This window comes from Urocitellus parryii, chromosome 10 (genome assembly GCF_045843805.1).
Source record: "Urocitellus parryii isolate mUroPar1 chromosome 10, mUroPar1.hap1, whole genome shotgun sequence".
Taxonomy (NCBI): Eukaryota; Metazoa; Chordata; class Mammalia; order Rodentia; family Sciuridae; genus Urocitellus; species Urocitellus parryii.
The window spans coordinates 16787186-16812510 of NC_135540.1; the positions used below are offsets into that span (position 1 = coordinate 16787186).

The following is a 25325-nucleotide window of genomic DNA, read 5'->3' on the forward strand; positions in this document are numbered from 1 at the left end:
GTAATTTTATATTAATTTATGTGATGATTTCTTCAGCATCTATCTTTTAGACTGTGAGTTTCATGACACTGACACTTCAGAAATTCCCCCCCCCAAAAAAAAAACCTGTTAATGATTTAGTAAGTTAATGAATGAATAAATGAATTCACACTAGAGTTAGAACATACTATATACATCATACGCTGGGCACGGTGGCCCAGACCTATAATCCCAGTGGCTAGGGAAGCTGAGGAAGGAGGATCAAGTTCAAAGCCAGTCTCTGCAACTAAGCAAGGCCCTAATCAACTTAGCAAGACCCTGTCTCAAAATAAAAGATAAAATGGGTTGGGGATGTGGCTCAGTGGTTAAGCGCCCTTGGGTTCAATCCCTGGTACAAAAACAACAACAACAACAACAAAACAAAAAAACTATATACAACAATTTCTAAAATGTCACTACTACATTTGAACATGACATAATCTATCAGACCAAACATCTTACCTCTGTTGACTGAAAATAAGCTTTTGTTGGCAGGGATATTTGCACTAAGGAAGATAATTTCAATTATTTCAGAAATAAGTGCAATAGTTTTGAGTTTTTAATTAAAAAAAAAAACTCATCTATCTAAAATAAGTCATCAATGACAAGACTCTAAGCAGATAAAATGAGAAATGGGTCACTACAGTGGACTGCAATAAGTTACAGCTCTAAGTATCAGTAGGAACACAATAAACACCTTAAGTAGAAAAAGAAGGCTCTACATCCCTGAAGTGTTCATATCCTGTTGCAAATGACTGGGGAAAATAAATACTTAGTGGATATTAGTCAAAGAGAGTTAACCAATTGGATATGTTCTTTGTTATCATGATAAACTATCCACATTGCTGTCTGGAGTTTAAAGAAGGGCTATCTAGGCTAATCCCAGTATTAGATATGCAAGTTACACACTAAAGTTTATACTCAGATAACGCCTACAAAATGAATTGGAAAATTCTGATTCAAATTCACCAGTCAGTATTTCCATAATGGCACTAGAGTGTTACAGATTTTCTTTTAGTTGAAAAGTGCAAAAAAATCAGATTGCCTATCAGCCATCAGATGTACTAGCAAAATCTTTCAAACATATGCCACCATATACTGTACCATATGACTCCTGATTTTTAATCTTGAGAAATCCAGTTTATAAATATATTCACAATAAAATATATACCATATCAAGATTTTTTTTTTAATTTCATAGCAGGACATTGTGAAAGCAATTTACCTAGCAGGCAAACTCTGAAAAGAGTGAAATAGTCTCCAGCCTAAAGAGGTCATAGGTCATTTCTTCTGTAGCCTCTTTCCTAGTTAAACTTCTGTATCATCTGCTAACTTTTTCACTGTAAAAAGTATTCCAGTTCTGTTCACTCTAACGAGGGGAAGGGAAGGATCAATTTCTCTAGTATGAGTTCAAGATTATTTGTAACCTCCCGCCATGTGCTACTTAGTTTATAAAGGAAGATCTTTCTGATATGGCACTACTTGGGATATGGGTCTGATTGATACTATAATCCTGAAAATGGCCTGGCTTCAGTTAGTTACATTAGTAATACCTTGTGAGGGGGTCAGAGAAGAAGTGACTGAGGTAATAATAGCATTTAGTCAAAATGCCATAGTACAGCCAATTCTTTTTACAAAAGAACTAGATCACTCGCTTTGTTTAATGCCTAATTAGGTGCAACAAAAGAATTTCTTTTTTCTTATTCATTCTGTTTGGTCATAACTAATATAGGAAATGACCACATCAGCTCCTTACTGATTGTTTCCCTAAAAACAAAAGAGCGTTTTTATACCTGATCCTGCTATTGCCAGTAAAGACAGTGAAGTAAAAATTAACCATTCCATGTCTCTTTTCCATAAGTAAAGCGATGTTTTTTAAAGGAGGGAGGGGGAGGGAATAACGTATTCAATTCCTAAGGGATGAGGCTCCCCGCGCCCCAGACTCACTCATCCTGGTTCTCATCAACATCGCCCACTAAGGGGGCGCCCAGCACGCGAAGACCCCATTGCCTGACAGGGTCAGAAAGGCAGCATCCCTTGCCCAGTCGGAGAATCCCGACTCCCGACGCCTTCCACACACCCTGGCGGGGCGGGTGGCCGACCCGGGGGACCGGGCGGTGTCCCCGGGGCCCGCAGCCCAGAGCAGCGGGCGGGGCCGCAGTGCCCGCGGTCTCCCTCCCGCAGGGAGCGGCCGAGGACCTTACCGGCCAGTCCGCCACCGCCGCCTCCGTCGCCGGCGTGCCCCTTCCTCCGCTGCAGGATGAAGTACGGGTTGGCCCTCTCGGTGATCCACAGCGCGTTGGCCAGCAGCACCTCCTCGGGGTTCACCCACATGGTCCCAGCCGCCGACGGCGGACGCACAAAGGGGCCGCGGGTCGGGTCCTGCACACTGGCGCGCACGGGCGCGTACTCCCGGCCACACGCGCGCCCGCCCGCTAGGTGAGGCTGGCACCAGCGACTTCACCAGGGGGCGGCCCGCGGCGCCAGGGCCACAACGAAACCCCCGCGGGCGGCCCGGGAGGACCGCGAGGACCCGGGTGCTGCGAGCAGCATCCTCCTCTCGGCGCCGCCGCCCCCCGCGCGCCCGCGGCCGCAGACGCCCAGGCCCGCCGCTCCGCAGCCCGGCTCCGGCCCACCGCGGCGGGAGGAGCGGGAGGAGGATGGAGAGCGGGAGGAGGAGGAAGTGGTGTGGCTTGGTCCCAGGATCCCGCTCGGCGGCGGCAGGGCTGCGGGCGACGCGAGTGGATCGTCCCCGCGGTCCAGGCCGAGCCCGGCTGGGGCGCGGCTGCTCCGGCAGCTCCGGCTCCGGGGCCGCCTGGGTCTCTAGCTGCTCAGAGCTCCCGAGGACGCCGCGCGTTAACACTCCTTCTCAGGGCCACTTGCACCAGCGGCCAGCCCAGCTTCCTCTGGAAGGACGCTCCGGACACTGCGAATGAATGACGACAGCGCGGCTCAGTTGGAGCGAACCCGGGTGTCACCAGTTTTCACAGGCGCAGATCCTCCTCGGACTCTGCGCGAGCCCGGCAGCCTTAGCTGGCTTCGCAGGAGCCTTCTGGGGACCTTGTGCCAAGCACTGAGCCCCACGCCCATCCCAGCAGGGAGGACGCTGCCAGCCTCTGTGAGCGTGTCTGAGCTGTTTGGGTTTCAGTTTGACAGTGAGGATAGCGCCACCCTCTTCCCAGGAAATGTGTGTTTCAAGGTTCCAGACCTGCCGCTAGATCCGAGGGTCGGAAGTGGACGCAACCAATGGTTGTCGATGTTTTTGTTTCCTGCATCCCTAGGGCAAGTCATGCGCCAAACTTGTCCCCGCCTGTGACCCCTCCCCCTCTCCATTCCATTGTAATTAAAGTGGCCCAGCTAAGTGCATTACATCACTTCTTTCCTTGACCTGTAGGGCATGAGCAATTGCGAAGTTGGAAGCAGCCCAAAAGCTTAGACTAACTAATTCACACCACAGCTGTTCCTATATTAGGGTTTTTTGGAGCTTCGAGGACCCGGCATGACGAAATTCAGAGATTTATCCACGTTTAATAGATGGATTAAATGTTTTAAGAAAGTGAAACCAGAGACACAAGAACCAGGCTTTATATCCCTAGACAGTTTCACTTTCCCGCACACAGGGAGTCTTTGGTGGTGATCACAGCCCATCCACCTGCTTATCTGATGACCTCTGGTTTGGGCAGATCTGGGAAATAGTTCATCTAAATAGACCTCCCTGCCCTGATGATCAGCGTTTGCTAGACTCTGCGTTGCTGAAGATGTCTGACAATCCTAGGAACTTCCCCCTTTCCCCTTGAGCAAAGCATTCAGAGGAGACATTCTTGCTGTGCTGGGGTTTGAATGTGTCACCTCCCAAATTCAGGTGTTACCAGTGGGATAGTATTAAGAAGTGGAACCTTTAAGAGGTGATTAGGCCATGAGGGCTCCACCCTCAGGAATAGGATTTAGGCCCTTATAGAAGTTCCAGCTCAGCAGCTTTGGGCTAGTTTACCCTCCAGCCTTTGCCATATGAGAACACAGCAGGAAGGCCCTTACCTGGGGTGGCCAAGTTTATCGTGTATTTCTCAGCCTTGGGAACTCTGAGAAATAAATGTATGTGCTGTAGAAGTTACCCTGGCTCAGGTATGACGTTACAACAGCACCGTGGACTAAGACACAGTGGACTTCAAATGTTTGCTTAAGCAGCTCTGACTTGTAAGGGGGAATCTGTCAGATGGCTGGATGAACAAACACACCCCTCCACTCCTCAGAGGCTGCCAGTCAGTGAGTGTCCTACCACCCACTTCCGGTGAGGGAGCCGGAGTCAGGGTCACTCCGTGTGGATTGGATTGGCAACTAAAGGACCACATAAACACAGAAATACCTCTTTGGGGGTTCAAGGATGGCTCTGAGACCTCAGCTCCCATGCTGGAGGACAAGGGGAACAAGGGAGGCAGGAGGCAAGAGATCAACCACACCCAGAACCCCTGTTTGTATTTAGGGAAAAGACTTTCAGAAGAAAATTCCACCCAAATAAGGCAAGGGATTGTGGAACAGCAAACACGGGGATGTAGCCCAGTCCCACTGGGGGACACCAGAGCTGCACTTCCTGGCCAAGTGAAGGTGAAGCCCACCTGCCTGGCGCTGCGTGCAATGCCAGTTCCCACCCCCATTACTGAAGGCTAAGGGGGCGTGCCCAGCTCCTGTTCTGGGCAGCCCCCACAGTTCCCTACCCTGAGGGCTGTCAGGAATGGAAGGCCTCCTGTGCATGACCACACTGGCAGATTTTCTGCCCAAAGGAGGTACTAGACCTCCAGGCATTTGGCACCTTCACTATTTAACAGACTCAAAATGTCATTTGGCACTTTCAGTCACAGCACAATGCCTTCACTCACAAATCTGAAAAAAAAAAAAAAAAGACTACAATAAGATTACTACTGAGACACATGTATTAACATATCTTTATAACAATATTTTTGAAATGCTTCTAGATATTCTTTCACATTATGTAACTAGCATTTTAAAAATCCTTACCAAATGCTTTAATTCTGTAGTTTGAAGTGTCCTTACATTGCTTAAACTAGTGGCTTGACATCCAAACCTCTATCCTGGCTCTAACGTGTAAATTTAGCTTAGACTTTTTGTGTTTTTTAAATAAATTGGTTACCAAGATACAACTTACTTGTACAATTCCTGCATTTGGTCAATCATTTATTCATTTTATTTATTATATAATTATTGAATGCTTACCATACTCTAGGCCCTTGGGGATAAAATGTAAACAAAACATACCAAAATCTTGCCTTTGGGAAGATAAAAGTATCAAACTAATAAGAAAAAAACAAAGCAAATTTACAAAAATTTGCCCGGAAAACCAGATTGGACACTGAAAGCAAAAAAGAAAATTTAAAAATCCTTGTTATTTTCCAGTGTCTTGGAAGAATTAGAACATATTTTTCAGGAAATCAGGGTTGCCATTATAATAAATTGCAGTAACTTGTCCTAGAAGGACACTGAAAAAAATCAGAGAAATTATCAGTAGTTGATGGTGATTTGTGTGTACCATCCTGCCATGGTTCATTTATTAAAATGTGCCCCCCCCTTTTTTTTTTTTAGGAAAACAAAGGACATCAAATATTCCTGAACTAGAAACAACACAGGAGAACCTAATTATTCTAACCTGTTCCTCTGTGAAATAGATGAGTATTTTAACTGTTCAATTCATTCTCACTAGTTTTAAACCCAAGGATGGTTTCCAACCACCTGAAAAAAGAAAAGCACTCAGCAGATGCCTAGTAGGGTTAAGGGTAAATAATGTCATTGTGTTGGGGGGGGGGGTCTCCTTGAAATCTCCCACTCTCCTTCCCCGAATCAATCCACATAGGGTTCTGATGGCCTGACTCTTGAGCAGTTAGTTGGTTTATTGTTTACTGTTTATCCAACTGAGGCAAACTTATGAGAGTTGTCATTTGTCCTTGGCAATTCTCACCCACATTCCTGCTGTCCACATTGGTGTGTTTTCCTTCGTTTTCCTTCTAATCCTCACTCCTTTCCCAATAAACCTACTACCTTGCCTTCGTGGGATTTACCCACTCTTGGAAATATCAGAGTCTTGGATACTTTCTTACGTCTGCCCACACTCCCTCCACACCAAGCACAGTGCCTACTCCTTCCTAACCTGGTTCTCCCAGAACAGACTAGGGATTTTACAGAGTGCTGTATTATTAACTATGCCATGTCCCAGCAGGCCCAGGAGTGGTCAATCAGAAATTTGGTTTCAGTTGCAGCAGAGAGAATTCACTAAGCAGACTAACAAAGTGCTAATAACTCAGAGAGAAGTCCATCCCTCCTCACCCCACCCCCAGGTTTTCTGTTGGAAAATAATATTTTAGCAATGAACATTTAAAAAAAAATGCTTGTCCAACCTAGAAGGATGATGGCTCTAGTAAGCTATTTGGAATTTTTTCCTGTCTAGTGAAATAGGAGAAAGGTGGCCAATTGGGGTAGCAAAGAATAATATTGTTTCAAAGATCCAAGGCTTTGCGGTAAAGTAGCTTTGATATCTGATATAGAGTCCTTCATAGAGGGTCCAGTTGCTAAAGCAGCTGGAAAAACAAGATCAACCAGTCACCACAAAGTCAGCTCTGCAAGAAGTAGAGCTAATTGATGATATAGAAGCCACCACTTGGTTTTTCCAGCTTTAAGTGGCTGGAACATATTACAGCCAGAACCATCCTGCTGTATATGATAGGAGGGAAGAGATTCCTCAAAATCACTCTGACCTGTAACAGTTCCACCATGCCCCCATTCATACAATCACTCCACTTTTGAATTCTGTGATGCGCTGGTAATTTTTTAAAAATGAACGAAACATAATTTTTTCCCCATGTTGGAATCATTTTGGACAGATGAACTCTGTCAAATGCATCTGTGTTCCAGGAAGGCAGAAAGAGAGAAAGGGAGAGAAAGAGGGAGGGAGGGAAAGAGACAGGAGTTTCTGGGGTGGGGTAGGGAATGAAGCAGGATATTAGTGGAGATTTCATTTTCAGATTAACTGTTTGGGTTAAAAGGGGCACATTGTAATAATTGGAAAAGAGTGATGGAATAAAAACTTTAACTCACAGGTCAGGGAAAGGACTTTGTCTGCTTCACAATTATCTCCTGCAGGTCCAATGAGGATGAAGATAATTATTTTCCCAGGTTGAGCACCCATGAATCTATTAGTGCCCTAGAAGCAGGTGTGTATATCACTACTGAATTCCTAAACTTTACTTAGGTTTCTGTGTTTAGGGAGGAAAAGGCCTGAGTATAGACTGATGCTACCCTTGTATGTAACAAAGGGAGCAAAGAATACCTTTGTTACATGCAAAGAATTTGAAACCCAAAAGAGAGAAAGGAATTGACTATGGAAACTTGGGTAATTAAATAGCAGCAGCCTTAGAAGTTGGTTTTGTTATTTTGAAGAGTAGTATGACCCAAATCTTAATTTTAACTCTTCCTCCTTTTCCACACCATTTTCCATATTTTCTCATGAATTAAATAGTTCGTATCTATATAATGCTTTCACAGCACCACCCATCATTAGGTTCTGGATGTTGAGATTCATCCACTGATTGGCCAGATCCGAGTCGTAAGCCTGCCCTGGTGAAGGGAGTAGCAGAGGGGTTTGTGTGTGTGGGGAAATAATACTTCCAAGAGGAAAATAAGAAAACCATTAGAATAAGTGACAGGGTCACAGACCAGCTTACCTAATAGAAATCAACTTGTTTTTTCAGTGATGGTGTCCTCTTGAATATATTCTGCATTACAAAAATATGACATAATTTCTTTTGTTTCCTCTTAGCCAAACTAATGATTTGAATTTCTTGATTTAAAAAAAAAATAAAGAAAAAAGAAAAAGAGAAAAAGTTATTGCATGGTCTTAGATAGACCAAATTAGAACCAGGGATCTTCCAGAAGCTCTGGAATTTTTTTTTTCTTCTCTTCCTCACCCTACAACCCCCCAGACCCTCTGCTTATCTCTGCACATTTGCACTGGTGTCTTTCCACATTGGCTGGTCTCTTTGCTCACCCCTTGCTTCTGTTCCCCATAATTTTGACATACACAGAACCCAGAATAGCCTCTCTGGTTCCAAACTTCTATCATGGCTCACAACCTGTAGTTTCCTCCATTCACTCATGACTCTAGAGATTTCTTAGCTATAATCCACAAGGGAAATTGATTGACTCAGCTTTTCTATTTGTACCAGGGAACAGGCTGTTGCCCAGACTACCATTGGCCACCATATGGTCAGATTACCAAGCCATGGCAGTTATGTATGAATATGTATTTTGTGCAATTGATTATTCATAAACTCTCACAAAAAATTAATGTTTATTATAAAATTAGCTATTCTAAGAGTGCTCCTTCACTTGGCCTTCAAATACTATGCTAATTGGGAAATGTCTGAAATTGCCCTTGTTTTACACAAACCAATCAACCATCTTCATAAAAGTACCCGGTCTTGATGTGATGCATAGTTATGGATTCTGAGAGCCAGAAAACACCTGCTTCTTCCTTTTAAGGATATAGTGTGATTGTTTCACAGTTATGCTGCTCTTTTGCCAATGACTTACTTGCCCCTTTTCTTTTTTCACTGAAAACACACACAGGTTGGGTGTGGTGGCGTATGCCTATAATCCCAGCCACTCAGGAGGCTGAGGCAGGAGGATCAAAAATTCAAAGGCAGACTCAGCAACTTATCGAGGACCTAAGCAAATTACAAGATACTGTCTAAAAAGAAAAAAAAAAAAGTTTGAAAAGAGGGTCTGGCAATGTGGCTCAGTGGTTAAGTACCCTTGGGCTCAATCCCTCGGTCCAAAACAAAACAAACACGAAACAAAAGAAAACAACAAAAATAAAAACATCATCAATAGGATTTCCTAAAAACAAAACAAAAAATAGAAATATTAAGACCAACCATATAAATATTAAAGGTAAAAGAAGTTTGCACCTGGTGTGGGGCCACACACCTGTAATCCCTGCTCCCCAGGAAACTGAGGCAGGAGGATCCCAAGTTTCAGGCCAGGCTGGGCAACTTAGTGAGACCCTGTCTCTGATAAAATGAAAAAGGCTGGGGGTATAGCTCAGTGGTAGAGCACCTGTGAGTTCAATCCCCACTCCAACAACAACAAAGATGGTAATGAATTCTCTAACTGCGCAAGTGCCTATAAATATAATAAAAAGCTTTTGTCTTTTTTCCCTCTGAAGATAAAAACTAACAGATTTATTGATCTTTGGAACACGAAATACTTTTTATTCACACATTATTTAGTATATTTTTATGGAAGACCGTGGCTAATTCTGCATAGGTTCACCTAAGAGTTCAGGAAAAGGTTACATGGTTTCCTTTTGAGAATAAGAAAACCCAACTGTCTTTTCATTCATTATACTGACAGTGTTCTGTGAGAGAAATACAGTATTTATATCTCAAATTTCAAATCTTCCAAACATTTTTATCATATGAATAAGTGATAAAAAATGAAGAGGAAAATCTAGATAGCAGTACCAACACAAAGTATCACCTGCCGCCCAAACCCTCTAATTTAGTAACTGTATATAAACCCTCAAACTTATCATCTATACAAAATGAATCAACTGTAAGGATAAATTTCTTGATTTCCATCTTCTCAGAGCTTTCAAATAAGATTACAAATCATAGAACAGAATATAATCTGAGGATCTAAAATCTTTGAAGTTTTTCAGTTGTACATTGAAAAACCACCTCTCTTTCTACTCCAAAGGAGAAACTCCCCAAGGGCAAAAAGATGAGTGGGCTATTGGGTGGCCCTTATCAGTATTAAGAAAAAAAGAGAAAAAACAAACAAAAAAGTAGAACAAAACATTTTAAACCAATTTTTGTTTGTCCCAAGATTCTTGAAAGTCTCATTAAGCATTGACTACTTAGCTCTCTTTTGCAAAAGATACAGTTCTCAATGATGTCTTTTACTTCTTCTATAAAATACAGACCTAGGTAGACATTTTCATCATAAAATCTTACTGACGAGGATTTTGCTTTTTTTGTCACTTGCAACCCTCTTATAGGCTGTGAAATGTAATCTTCCATAAAAAGGGAATGTGTTAAATCACACTGATTTCTATTTCAATGAAAATTACAGTTTGCTTTGAACGGGAATGACTCAGTCAGATTGACGTTCTGTCCTTAAATGAAACTTTCAAAAACATAATTTCCTCTTTTCTCCCTACACAGAACCAATCCTCAACCACCTAACAAATACTGGAAAGGCACTTATTGAACACAAAAATAAATATCACTGACTACAGCCTTCTCTACTACCCTAGAGCCCGTGGATTTTAAAACCAAGTCTCAATTAACATGCATGTTGAAAAAGATGAGAAAATCTTTCTCAGATGTGCCAATAGATCACAGAATTCTAGATGATAGTGGTTAAGTGAAACAGTGCTTTACCAGAAATTACAATTTTTTAGACCAACTCTATGTATCTATTTGGAAAGCTGAAGTGGGATCCCTTGATGGTAATACCAGTTCATACATAGATTTCACTAAAACCTGGAGCAAGTAACCAACTATATCATAAGAAGCATGTGTGTGTGTGTGTGTGTGTGTGTGTGTGTGTGTGTGTGTGTGTGTTTCAGGGAGTCACATGAACTATATTATAAATTTATGCACCTCCAGCTAATAGACATTTGTTTGTTTTGTGGTAGTGAGCATTTAACCCAGGGGTGCTCTACCACTGGGCCACATCTCCAGCCCTTTTAATTTTGTGTTTTGAGAGAGTCTCATGAAATTGCCAGTGCTGGCCTCAAATTTGTAATCCTCTTGCCTCAGCCTCCCTAGTTGCTGGTATTACAGATATGTGCCACTGTGCCTGGCTTGATATTGAATTCTTATCACACAAGTAAATCATGTTGATTTTTTAAAAGTTTAAAAATACAGATAAGTGGGCTGGGGATGTGGCTCAAGCGGTAGCATGCTCACCTGGCATGCATGTGGCCCGGGTTCCATCCTCAGCACCACATACAAACAAAGATGTTTTGTCCGCTGAAAACTAAAAAATAAATATTAAAAAATTCTCTCTCATTGTATAAATCTTTCATCTCTTTTGTTAGGTTGATTCCCAAGTATTTTTTTTTTTGAGGATATTGTGAATGGGGTGTTTTTCCTCATTTCCATTTCAGAAGTTTTGTGGTTGATATACAGGAATGCCTTTGATTTATGCATGTTGATTTTATATCCTGCCACTTTGCTGAATTCATTTATTATCTCTAATAGTTTCTTTGTAGACCCTTTTGGGTCTGCTAGGTATAGAATCATGTCATCTGCAAATAGTGATAATTTAAGTTCTTCTTTTCCTATTTTTATGCCTTTAATTTCTTTCGTCTGTCTGATTGCTCTGGCCAGTGTTTCGAGAACTATATTGAATAGAAGTGGTGATAGAGGGCATCCCTGTCTTGTTCCAGATTTTATAGGGAATGCCTTCAATTTTTCTCCATTCAGAATGATGCTAGCCTGAGGCTTAGCATAGATTGCTTTTACAATGTTGAGGTAAGTTCCTGTTATCCCTAGTTTTTCTGATGTTTTGAACATAAAGGGATGCTGTACTTTGTGGAATGCTTTTTCTGCATCTATGGAGATGATCATATGGTTCTTATCTTTAAGTCTATTGATGTGGTGTATAACATTTATTGATTTCCGTATATTGAACCATCCCTGCATCCCAGGGATGAATCCTACTTGATCATGGTGCACAATTTTTTTGATGTGTTTTTGTATCTGATTCGCCAGAATTTTACTGAGGATTTTTGCATCTAGGTTCATTAGAGATATTGGTCTGTAGTTTTCTTTGAGGTGTCTTTGTCTGGTTTCAGAATCAGGGTGATGTTGGCCTCATAGAATGAATTTGGAAGTTCTCCCTTTTTTTCTATTTCCTGAAATAACTTGAAAAGTATTGGTTTTAATTCTTCCTTAAAGGTTTTGTAAAACTCCGCTGTTTATCCAACCGGTCCTGGGCTTTTCTTGGTTGGTAGTCCTTTGATTGCTTCTTCTATTTCATCCATTGATATTGGTCTGTTCAAATTGTGTGTATCCTCCTGATTCAGTCTGGGCAAATCATATGACTTAAGAAATTTATCGATGTCTTCACTATCTTCTATTTTATTGGAATATAGGGTTTCAAAATAGAAGAAGATCTTAGAAGATGGAAAAATACACCCTGTTCATGGATAGGCAGAACTAACATCATCAAAATGGCGATATTACCAAAAGTTCTCTATAGGTTTAATGCAATGCCAATCAAAATCCCAATGGCATTTCTTGTAGAAACAGATAAAGCAATCATGAAATTCATATGGAAAAATAAAAGACCCAGAATAGCAAAAGCAACTCTAAGCAGGAAGTGTGAATCAGGCAGTATAGCGATACCAGATTTCAAACTATACTACAGAGCAATAGTAACAAAAACAGCATGGTACTGGTACCAAAACAGGCGGGTGGACCAATAGTACAGAATAGAGGACACAGAGACTAATCCACAAAGTTACAACTATCTTATATTTGATAAAGGGGATAAAAGCATGCAATGGAGGAAGGATAGCATCTTTAACAAATGGTGCTGGGAAAACTGGAAATTCATATGCAACAAAATGAAACTGAATTCCCTTCTCTCGCCATGCACAAAAGTGAGCTCAAAATGGATCAAGGAGCTTGATATCAAATCAGAGACTCTGCATCTGATAGAAGAAAAAGTTGGCTCCAATCTACATATTGTGGGGTCGGGCTCCAAATTCCTTAATAGGACACCCATAGCACAAGAGTTAATAACAAGAATCAACAAATGGGACTTACTTAAACTAAAAAGTTTTTTTCTCAGCAAGAGAAACAATAAGAGAGGTAAATAGGGAGCCTATATCCTGGGAACAAATTTTTACTCCTCGCACTTCAGATAGAGCCCTAATATCCAGAGTATACAAAGAACTCAAAAAATTAAACAATAAGATAACAAATAACCCAATCAACAAATGGGCCAAGGACCTAAACTGACACTTCTCAGAGGAGGACATACAATCAGTCAATAAGTACATGAAAAAATGCTCACCATCTCTAGCAGTCAGAGAAATGCAAATCAAAACCACCCTAAGATACCATCTCACTCCAGTAAGATTGGCAGCCATTATGAAGTCAAACAACAACAAGTGCTGGCGAGGATGTGGGGAAAAGGGTACACTTGTACATTGCTGGTGGGGCTACAAATTGGTGCTGCCAATTTGGAAAGCAGTATGGAGATTCCTGGGAAAGCTGGGAATAGAACCACCATTTGACCCAGCTATTGCCCTTCTTGGACTATTCCCTAAAGACCTTAAAAGATCGTACTATAGGGACACTGCTACAACAATGTTCATAGCAGCACAATTCTCAATAGCTAGACTGTGGAACCAACTTAGATGCCCTTCAATAGATGAATGGATTAAAAAGATGTGGCATTTATACACAATGGAGTATTACTCTGCACTAAAAAATGACAAAATCATGGAATTTGCAGGGAAATGCATGGCACTAGAGCAGATTATGCTAAGTGAAGCTAGCCAATCCCTAAAAAACAAATGCCAAATGTCTTCTTTGATATAAGGAGAGCAACTAAAAACAGAATAGGGAGGAAGAGCATGAGAAGAAGATACCACTAAACAGGGAGGAGAGGGGGGAGGGAAAGAGAGAGAGAAGGGAAATTGCATGGTAAAGGAAGGAAACCCTCATTCTTATACAAAATTACATATAAGAGGAAGTGAGGGGAAAGGGGAAAAAACAAGAGAGAGAAATGAATTACAGTAGATGGGGTAGGGAGAGAAGATGGGAGGGGAGGGGAGGGGAGGGGGGGAGGGGAGGGAAGGGAGGGGAGGGGGGATAGTAGAGGATAGGAAAGGCAGCAGAATACAACATACACTAGTATGGCAGTAGGTAAAAAAGTGGATGTGTAACCGATGTGAATCTGCAATATGTAATATAGAGTAAAAATGGGAGTTCATAATCTGCTTGAATCAAATGTATGAAATATGATATGTCAAGAGCTTTGTAATGTTTTGAACAACTAATAAAAAAAATTAAAAAATAAATAAAGAAAATTTGACCAGTGGGAAAAAAAAATTCTCTCTCTCTCTCTCTCTCAAAAAAAAAAAAAATACAGATAAGCAAAAAGAAAAGATTCTGAACCTATATGTGTTAGAGATAACACTTGCCCTTTGAGTGAATGTCCTTCCACATGACTATCTATGCTTATTAGCATACATGAACAAAGGGACATCTTTTCTTTCTGTGCTAAGTGTTATTTTGAGACCACAAGGCTTTGCATCTGTATTCCAAGGATTTATCTAAAGATCAGGACAGTAAGGATGACACAACAGGTCCAGGGGCTCTGGAGGAGGAAGACAGGTTTACGCTCCACATTCTTATATGTGTCGACCAGATCCCAACAAGAATCATGAGGATGTATGCAAAGCTCAAGGGGTTACCCCAGCACCTTACTGAAACTTGAAAGGGAAGCAAGGAAACATGCAAATGGCTCTACATTTCCACCTTCCCCAAGTCTGCGGTAAACTGTCCCCTACAGCTGCCAATATAGATGTCTTTTTATTCAAGAGTGGGGACAGCGGTTCACTCCATAGGGAGGGTCCCTACTGTCAACACCTGCTTGACCATGTTCCATGCATCTCATGGGATTTGAAAACTGCCTTTTAGAGCTGTGTTTTATAGTAAAAAATGCAGATATTTAATGCCATTTTTGTGGTCTTTCCCCCATCCTGCTTTTTCCAATAGCTTTACCTTGTCAAATGTGGTTTTTCCAAGCACAGCACTTAAGGGAGTTGATGTCCCTCCTTTAGTGGGGATGGCTCTGTGTGGGATTCGGAGTAAAGAGTTGTCTTTTGGGCCACTCATCCTCTGAACATTCTTCTTCTTCTTATGGAAGTCCCTCAAATAGCAGCCAGACTTTTTCGGCCAAGACTCGCTCCACCAGAACCTGGACCCTTTCTGCTGATGATCCACCCAGATGAGCTGGGGGTCCCTATCCAGCCCCGGAGTCTGCACATCGCGTCCTCTGACTTGAATCCCATTTCTCCCAATCAACAGAACCCTTCTAGCTCTCTGGCAATTTTTATTCCCTACTAATGATATATATATATATATAGGGTAGAAAAGGAGAAAACAGAAATTTCTGGACCCTTCCCTGCCCCTCCCAATTAGGTTAGCCCTCTCACAACAGACACTATGCACCTTATGAGTTGCAGCTGCTCCAACATGATGGTAGGTGTGTGAATGTGTGTGTGTGTGTGTGTGTGTGTGTGTGTGTGTGTGTAAGAGAGAGTTGGGTGGGTTAGGAGTAAGTGCAATGCACTGAATGTCTGTGCCTCCCTACAACCCCTGTGTTGAACCCCTGGTCCTATTGTGATAGGATTTGGAGATGGGACCTTGGGAAGGTCATGAGGTCATGAGGGTAGACCACTGATTGGAATCAGTGCCCTTGTAAGAAGAGGCCAGAGGCCAGCTTGTTCTCATTCTGCAATGTGAGGATACCATAAGAAGTGGGCAAACTATAGCCCAGTGGAGGGTCCCCACCTGAACTCAACCATCCACACCCCCTAACTTTGGACTCTCAGCCTCTAGAACAGTGAGAAAATTGCAACTGCCTATAAGCCACCCAATCTGAGGTACTGTTCAGTTGTAGCCGTCCCAAGACACGGGTTTGTCAACTAGTGTTCTCACTGAGGCATATGATTTTCTTTGGATAAGAGGCCCAAATCCTCTTTATTGTTGAATCTTAAACTTCTGGTAAAAACCCTAAGGTCACAACCCAACCTAGGGAGGTTAAAGACGACAAAATGTGTGTGTGTGTGTGTGTGTGTGTGTGTGTGTTTATACACACGTTCTGTATGTTATATGGTTAATATTTATTGGGAATTAACAATGTGACAAAGCCATATCAGTTATTTTATATTTTATTTAATCCTCACAGAAACCCTATGAGGTAGGGATTGCCTGCACTATTGAACTCCTTGTTGCACAGGATGAAACCAAGTAACAAAGGCAAAGTCACCTGATTAAGACACTCAAGTAGAAAGTGATAGAGTCAAAATGTAAAACCAGGAAGCCCACAGGTAGACCGACTCTGAATCATTATGCCACTTCCCCCATCATTATTATTTGTTGTTTTATATTATAGTTGTCTCAGAATTAATCCTTAATAAGCTTCAATAAGTGGTGGAAGTTTTCCCATGAGAAACTGCTGTGACTCCATTTTTGAGAAACCAGCCTCTACCTCAGAGCAAAGCCTGTCCAAGGGAGCGTAACCCTTGTCCTTGGAAAAACCCACAGAGCACTCCTAGGCACATACGCACCCTGCTGAGTTGTTTGTCCTTAAATAACAGGAGAGATCTGCTGTGCCAGGTGTCCCTGACTCAGTCAGGCTAGGTGAGGAGCCATAGCAACCCCCTAGCAACCACCAATCAGCATGAGACAGAGAAAATACCTGGGATGCCAGATGACCCGCCAGTAGTTTATGGTGGTTGATAACATGTTGGGAAACCATGTAGTTTAGCACGTACACCCCTCATGGCCTAAACCAATCAGTTCAAAGGAATCACCCTTACCCAATTTGTTCCTGCCATTGAATGTGCTAATCAATGTTAAGAGTTGTTGTTTGAAATGATTTGCTGTGTGATATTGTGATGCATAGAGTACCCTCAAAACCTATAAAATCTCACTGAACAAAGGACCAGGACTCACTCCCTGAGACTGCTGTGTCGGGAAAGGTTGTGAGTCTAGGCTCAAGCTTGCAATAAAGACTCTTGTGTGCTTGCATCAGATTTAGCTCCTGGAGGTCTATTGGGGTCCCACGAATCTGGCATAACACCCAGACTACCTTGAGTGCTTGTTCCAAGTGCTTTGTACACAGGCATGACTTTAAATGAGCTGGCAGAGCAACACTGAAATGGGATGGAGAGAAGTATGGTGGGGCTCTCCTCTCCAAGGTACCCTTAGCTGGAAACTGTTCAACACGGCTGAGAACTCAGGTGTGGATTTGGTCTCCAGATCTTTTCTTCATTCTTTATTTCAATTTCCATCAAGGAACTTAGATTCTTGTCTTTTAATTAGTTTTCCTTTTCCATTATTTGATTGATAAGCTTTGTGGATGTTAGTGGTTCTCAAATTTTAGCATGCACTACACCAAAAAAAAAAAAAAAAGCAATTGAAGGACTTGTTTAAAGAGAATGATAGGTACCATCAACAGAATTTACGACTGAGTAGGTCAGTTGAAGCCTGAAAATGTGCATTTCTAACAAGTTTTGGGGTGATTTGATGCTACTGATCTAAGGAATATACTTTTGGACCACTGGTGTAGGTCAGAGAAGGGTGCTTCAGGGGGATGCTATTGTTTTAAAATAATCATGGATTTAGTTAAATGTATAAATGGGATCTAGGTTGGGGCTTTCAGCCCTGCATTGATTTATCTTTTGATACCAGGCTGATTTAATGAAATGATCTAAACTCACCTCTCAGTTTTACATTGGGTCCCAAACCACCTTCATGATTTTGTATTCACTTGATGCACTCTCTTTATAGCTAACACACTACTCCACTAGTTGTTAGTGAATGCGTATTAAATGCCTGGCACTGGGCCAGATGCTGGGAATGCACTGCTACAGAATAGCACCATGCCTGGCATGGTGGTGCGTGCCTGTAATTCCATCAACTCAGGAGACTGAGGCAGGAGGGTTGAAATTTCAAAAGCCAGCCTCAGTAATTTAGCTAGGTTCTAAGCAATTCAGTGAGACCCCTGTCTCTAAAAAAATATATGTATATAAAGGAGGGGCTGGGGATATGGCTCATTATGGGGTTAAGAGCTCCTGGGTTCAATCCCTGGTATAAGGAAAAAAAAAAAGAAAAGCAAACATGATCATGTACCCTCATGAAGTTTACAGAAGGTAGGACACAAATATCAACCAATTAATTAAATACATGTAAACTTCAATCCATGACATGTCAGTCAGCTTTCGATCAATGTAGCAAAATGCCTGAAACAATTAACTTATAAAGAAAAAAGTTTTATTTTGGCTCACAGTTTGTGAGACTTCAGTCTGGGACTGGTTGACCTGTTGCCTTGGGGCACATAACAAGTGAGCACATCATGGCAGAAGCATGTGACAAGCATGACCAGGAAGAAAGAAAGAGGCTGAAGCTGGGATCCTATTATCCCCTGGCGGATGCGTCCCCAGTTACCTCTGCTTAGGCCCCACTTCCTAAGGTTCTACCACCTCCCAGGAGCATCCGGTTGAGGACCGAGCTTTTAACACGTGGGCCTTTGGCAGATACGGCAGGTCTAAATGACAGCTTGTAGCAAATGTTAAAAAGGAGAAAGACTTGGAGCTCTTCAATCCAGAAGATGGCAGGGTAGACGTAAATCCTGGTTATCAGCAAAACGCTTCCCTCAGGTGATGTGTAAGCTGAGAGCCAAAGGATAATAAAAAAAATCCACTAAAAGACATTTCAAATAGTATTGACTTCAAATGCCAATTAAACACTAAATAATTTTAGCAAAAATAAGAAATGTGCAGCTCTAGTATCCAAAGCCCAGGAAGCCCCTGTGGATTATTCAAGGGACTAGAATGTACGTGTATTTTCATAAAACTACTAATCCCCAGGCACTTCTATATTTTGGATCCCAAATCAAATCCCTAGTTGTTTAAAAGATCATATAGGACACTGGAAAGAACCAGTCAGGGTTTGTCTCTCACTTCCCCAGTGAATCCACTTGTAAAATATCCAGTTCGAGTTGGGAAAAGCATTGCACTTCAATGTCTTTTGGTGAAGTTTATAAGTGCCGAAGGAAGTTTCTTTTTACATTGCTCCTCCACTGAGAGAATAAGGAAAATAAAAGCTGAAGTAGCTTTGACTCACCTGAGCAAACCTGGTGTCATCCTTTGAAGTGGTTCAGCCCTGTTCAAAGTGTCCATGAAGACACAGAACGTTTTCTCCAAACAAACAAACAAAAACCCCTCCTCTCTCCCAGGCTAATTAAAGAAATGTAAAGACATTCTCCAGGGTAGGACAATAAAATATAGTTCTATATTTTCTTTCTCTCTTATTCCTAGGTAGAAACTAAGAGGAAAAATTGAGTTAAAATTCTGGCAGCAGCAGAATAGAGGAGGAAAAGGATCCCAAGGCTCTGTGTAATACTGGAGGGAGGCCTGTTTGCTCAGCATTGAGATGACTTCTGTTGACACAGCACTGTAGGTGTATTCCCTAGGTCAGGTGATAATGACATCATGGGGAGGTGTAGCCAAAAAATTGTTTCCTGATACCTCTGTACATTGGGAGAATGACTGAATCTGTCAATATCTACAAAATATCTATAAAAAAATCAGATTCTTAGTACCTCATTTCTAAAATTTTATCCTACTTACACTTGTATATGTGACAAAATTGAATCTACATCTATTTTATTGTAGCACATCTGTATTCAAGTTTAAATATCCTTTCAACAGAAGACGGACTATAGAAATTGTGCTACATGTTCATAAATGGTGTAAGTCACAACTTTTAAATATGAGTCCCCTCTACTTGTATACATACTATGAGATGAGTTTACATCACAAATCCAAGAGTAAAAAAGCTAAAGTTCAGGCCAGAATATGTAGAACGTTCTCATTCATGAAGGGGGCTTATTTATCTCCTATCCATTCTTTTTTTTTTTTTGGTTCCAGGGATTGAACTTAGGGGTGCTTGACCACTGAGCCACATCCCAGCCCTTTTAAAAACTTATTTTATTCAGACAAGTCTGGCTAAGTTGCTTAGGGCCTCACTAAGTTGCTGAGGCTGGCTTTGAACTCAAATCCTCCTGCCTCAGCCTCCCAAGCCACTTGAACTGCAGATGTCCACCACTATGCCCATCTAATCAATCTGTATTCTAGTATATTAATAGTAACATTTTCCAGTGGTTGTCTCTGGGGAAGAAGGATTACAGGAGCTGGGGTAAGAGAAAGAAGTTAAAATCTTCAGATCTCATGTGTCTCAGTTAGCTAGAGCTGCCATAACAAAATATCATGGACTGAGTGTCTTAATCAACAGGAGTTAATTTTCTCACAGTTCTGGAGGCTGAAAGTGCAAGAGTGTCAGCATAGTCAGGTTCCTGGACAGGGCTCTCTTGCTGGCTTGCAGATGGCTGCTTTCTTACTGTGACCTCACATGTTGGAGAGAGGAAGAGCCAGCTTTCTGGTGATTCTGGTGATTCTTCTTATTAAAGACATTAATCCCATCATGAGGGCTCCACCCTCTTGCCCTTACTTCCACTTAATTATCTTCCAAAGACTCCATCTCCAGATGTCTTCACGTTGGGGATTGGGGTTTCAACAAATGAATTTGAGGAGGACACAATTCAACCCACGGAGTCATGTCTACTGTATAATATTTCATTATGTCCACATGTGTTTCCTAGACTATTAACTTAAAAAAAATTTTTTTTTGTTTTGTTTGTTGCAGGGAAAAGGGCCTGTGTACAAACCTGGCCTATTTGAGCGAGAGCTGTGTTCCATGAGTTCTGCAGGGCAGAATTTGCATTCAACATCTTGGCTCTCTTGGTATATAGTCCTGTCTACTGTAATGTGATAGCGTGGGAAGCTTGAGCAATTTATTCTCTCAGTTTCAGAGGCTGGAAGCATTACTGTGGTCCACTTTATGCTTTGACTCTAGCCCTTGCTGCTCAGCCACTGGGGCTTATTTTTAAAATGGATATATTTCTTTCTCTTCCTCTCTCTCCCTAAGTCCCCCCTCCCTGCCCCCTCCCTAATCTCAGGGGAACAGGATTACCTTTCTTCCCCATCGTAGGCAGAGTTATCTGTCCCTGAGCACACACCCACCACAGGAACTAAGGAATTGACTTTGGGGATGGCACCAGAAGATCTCAGAAATGACTCTCTCCCAAATTAACTAGGGAGTTCAACTCCAACAGAGAACACGTGGAATGTAGCCTTTGAATCACCTCTTTAAAAGCCCCCTGCTCTCCCTGATGGGCAGAATCACGGTCTCTGGAACAGGAGTCCCCTGGGTTTCTCCTTTGCTAGAAAAGCTATAAACCTTCTTTTTCCTTTTTCTCCAAACTGTGTCCTTGTTACTGGACTGGCATCGGTGACAAAGACTGGGTGACAAGGACTGAGCTTTCGGAACAGAAGTGCAAGATGAAGGTGCCAGCAAGGTTGATTTCTGGTGTGGCCTCTCATCCTGGCTTACAGATAGCTGACTGTTTTACTGTGTCCTCATGAGACCTTTCCTCTCTGCCAGTCTTGGGGAGTCGGGGGCAGAGGGAGAGGGAGAGGGAAATGGAGAGAAAGGGAAGACAGGAGAGACAGAAAGACCTGTTGTCTCTTCTCCTCCTTTTCTTCCTCCTCTTTCTTCTACTTTTTTTTCCTTTTCTTTCTTCTTAGTACTAGGAATTGAACCCAGGGTACTTTACCACTGAGCTACATCCCCAACACTTTTTTTTTTTTTTATTTTGAGACAGAGGGTGTTGCTAAGTTGCTGAGGCTGGCCTCAAACTTGCAATCCTCCAGCCTCAGCCTCCAGACTTGCTGGGATCTGAAGTGTGCCCCACCACACACAGCTTTTCCTCTTTTTATAAGATCATCAGCTCTATTGGATTAGGACCCTACCTGCTGACCTCATTTAGCCTCAGTTACCTCCTTAAAGGCCCAGCTTCCAAATACAGTCACACTGGGGTCATGGCTTTGACATGAATTTGAGGGAGGGAGGCACAATTCTCTTCATAACACCTGGCAAGCGAATCGCAGAGCACCTGTGTATTTGGATCAGCCTTGTGTTTTACCCTCCCCTCAGGCCTTTTCTGTGTGCTCCTTTTAGCACCAACAGAAGTGAGCAGGGAGGTCAGAATAGAAAGGTTGTTGGTGGGAAGAAGTTGGCTGCTAACTCTCAACCTGGTGTTGTTTATGCCTTTCATCTTCTGTCACCACCACTGCCCCTCTCCACCCTCCGAAGTCCCAATGCAGTCACTGGAGGTCACATAGACACAAATCACCTTATACTGTGCTGCCTCTAGGAAGTGCAGGGTAATCTAAAGCAAAGTCAATGGTGAAATAAAGCAGAGTCCTGGGAGAGGGAACTGCCTCAGCTGTCACATGAACTTCCTCCTCGTCACTCCTGTTTGGATCGCAGTGGGACTGAGTTTGAATGCAGTGGCTAAGGGCTTCAGCATCTTCCATCTGAATGTTCTTGGTTTTATCTGAGGGTTCTGGCCTGCACCATGATCCCTGGAAGTGATCTTGTCTCGCATGGTAATTTCCAAAGTCTCTGAAGGAGATTAGATGGTCTGAGCTGGTGATATTTTTGTGTACATTGCTTTCTGAACAGAGCACATCCAGCTTGAGTAACATACACAGAGGCGAAGGACAAGGAAAAGGAGAAATCGGAAGAGGAGTCAGAGGTCACATGGCAACTCAGACATGAGTAAGGTGCACAGAGGCCAAGAAGGAAGAAAAAGAGAAGTCGGGAAGGGGTCAGAGGTCAGATGACAACTCAGCTGGTGCAATTGGCCTTGCTGTGATCCTTAGCTCCTCTCCAAGGCTTTCTGCATGAGGCCTAACAGGGTCTGCAAGGGCTCTGAAATCTGCCTTGCATCCTCCTCTTGGCCTCATCCTCATGTTCCTCCTCCCATTCTGGGCTCTCAATTACTGGCCTATACCAAATAATCAATTTCATTTTCATATTTCTTTGATCATTGTAGCTTATCTTACACTCTTCAGAGCAAGCCTCCTCTCTTCCTGAGCTCTTTTGGACCAAAGGCTAACTCTACTGACAATTTATACTACTTATTTCCCCCTCCAGCCTTCTATTTATCTCTCTCTGTCTTTCTTTCTCTCTCCCCTGTCTCCATAACTTACTTCTGTATCCTAAGCCACTGGCTTAGGCCCTGGAGCACAGTAGGTGTCTCTGAAGTACATGTTGTCTTGGACAGTGTCATTTTAACAGGGCACTTCCTAGCCATCAAATGAGTCTGATATCTGCCCTCAGCACTCAGTATCTCCCCTAGTTACACCCTAAGATTGGAAAAGGCTCCTCTGGAGACCACCAGTGACATTCCTATTGTTCACTAGGTGTTTCATGCTCAGATTTGCTTGGAATTTACCCTTTCACATGTTTTCAGGAAATAAAATTAGAAAACACTTCATAAGCTGGCACTGTGGCACTTGCCTGTAATCCCAGCAGCTCGGAGGCAGGAGAATTGCAAGCTCAAAGCCAGCTTCAGCAATTAAGCAAGGCCCTAAGCAAGTCAGCAAGACCTTGTCTCTGAATAAAATATAAAAAAGGACTGGGGATGTGGCTCAGTGGTTAAGTGCTTCTGGGTTTAATCCCTGGTACCAAAAAAAAAAAAAAAAAAAAAAAAAAGCACTTCACGATATGAGCAGTAAGAAAGCAGGTGGAATTGCTGAGCACCCTTACCCTATCTGAGTAAACACCCTTTCATTTCATTCATTCATTCCACTGTGGCCTGCCACCCTTGAGGCAGGCCTCATACTAAGTTCACACCTACTCACCTGGAACTCTCATCTTGCACACCCAGCTGATGGTTGTGGTGTAAATAAACAGCTCACTCTGCCTTCAAGCATTTAGTTTCCTGTTTTGACCAGGAAATGGGTCAATTTGACTAGCAATTTCATATCTCAAGGGTTTTCCCCAATAGTGATCCTTGGACTGAGCCCCGAGCGTGAAACACAACTAACCCCTAGCTTTTGAGTGAATCAGCTCCAACCTCCAAGCCTACACTGACTTGAATCTCCTTTATTATTCTCTTCTCAAAATTGAGATTTCAGCCACTTGATCTACTCTTCAATGGAAGAAATTAGGAGGTAAATTAAAATTTTCACTCTAGTATATTTAAGAGGGAACTATGTTCCAAATAAATTTTTGAGAATTTGGATGCTTGCAAAGATATGTTACATTTCCCTGTAATTACAGTGCACTTGTGTTACGTGTGTTTCTCTAACATCTTAAAGTTGTTCCTGGGGAAGGGATAGACAGGTAGCAGAAGTTCTGTGAGAGAAATTGCAAATAAAGCAAAAATCCTATTGTCAGCATGAAAAGCATTTCTTGCTTTCAGACTTCTAACAAGACTTACAAATGCAAGCATTGGTTTCCCCTCCCCAAAGTGTGTTGAGGGCTAAAATCTAGGACACACCTTCTTTAAGAAACACATACTTGGCTCTAGAGAATAACAAATGCAATCCAGTCTGACTATTCCAGCAGGCACTGGTGTCTGTAAAGCTCCATGTGCAGCCAGGGAAAGATAAAATAGGGCAGTTGACAGCCAGGCTGAGGGTTCTGGGATTCAGGGAAGACACCAGGACCAAACCTCCAGGTTCTTCCTCTGTGTAGAGTGACTCCCCATTGAAAAGGTAGACCAGTTGTCTCTACTTGCAGTGTCAAATTATGAAGGTTTGATTCCCTTTCTAAGAAATAGAATTTGTATGCACAGGCATTTTTCAGAAAGTGTAACATTTAAATGTTTGGGAACTGGCATACTTTGTTAAAGAATAAGAAAGGAGAGCACCAACACTGGCCAATTCTACTCTGTAATTTAATCAGTTGTGGCTGTTTTCACTCTAGAACATTCTATGAACTTGAATAGTACTGAGTTCACACTAACATACGCTCCTGGTTCAGAAAAAAAATTCTCTGTCACCAGTGACTGAATTCAATGGACTCTGAATGTTAGAGGGATCAAATTAAATGTAATTCAAATGGTAAATCTGTTTTATTTTTTAAAAACGAATACTTCATAAAATAGAATTTTATTCCTAAAACTGGGTGGCACCACTTCATGCTTTTTATTGAAGCTCTGTGTGTACATGTTAGCAGAACCCATACTTACCCTGAAAAAAGTTTTGGAAGAGTACAAAATTACAGTGAACAAAATTACCTCTTTCTAAGAATTTTTGACCTTATATATGGATAGTTATTCTGACTGATAAACTCATTTTTGCCAATTGGTTCAGGTAATCAACTGTCTTGACTGATGTTTTTTGTTGAGCTGACTGATTGCTTAAAGCCTTAGGCAAAATTGACTTGATTTTTTATTTGGTAGTCACAACTAAAGAAGTTCATTAATGTTTTAAAGATAACCTATTAATATCAATTTTAAAGAGAGCCCCTTAATATCAGTAGCCTTTTAGGCAAAATGGTGTCACTACTCATCATCCAGGAAATGGGTCAATTTGACTAGCAATTTTATATCTCAAGGGTTTACCCAGTTTG

The 25325-nt window shown here is 42.0% G+C and overlaps 1 protein-coding gene across 1 annotated transcript in view; it reads right to left on the reverse strand.

The window, feature by feature from the left end:
- Tbc1d9 (TBC1 domain family member 9) overlaps window positions 1-2430 on the reverse strand; it is a 109072-nt gene extending 106642 nt beyond the window's left edge. The window contains exon 1 of the mRNA XM_026386208.2: window positions 2223-2430. Coding sequence (XP_026241993.2) covers window positions 2223-2352 — 130 coding nt within the window. The 5' untranslated portion in view covers window positions 2353-2430. The remainder of the gene's footprint in view (window positions 1-2222) is intronic.
- Between the last annotated feature and the right edge of the window lie 22895 nt (window positions 2431-25325).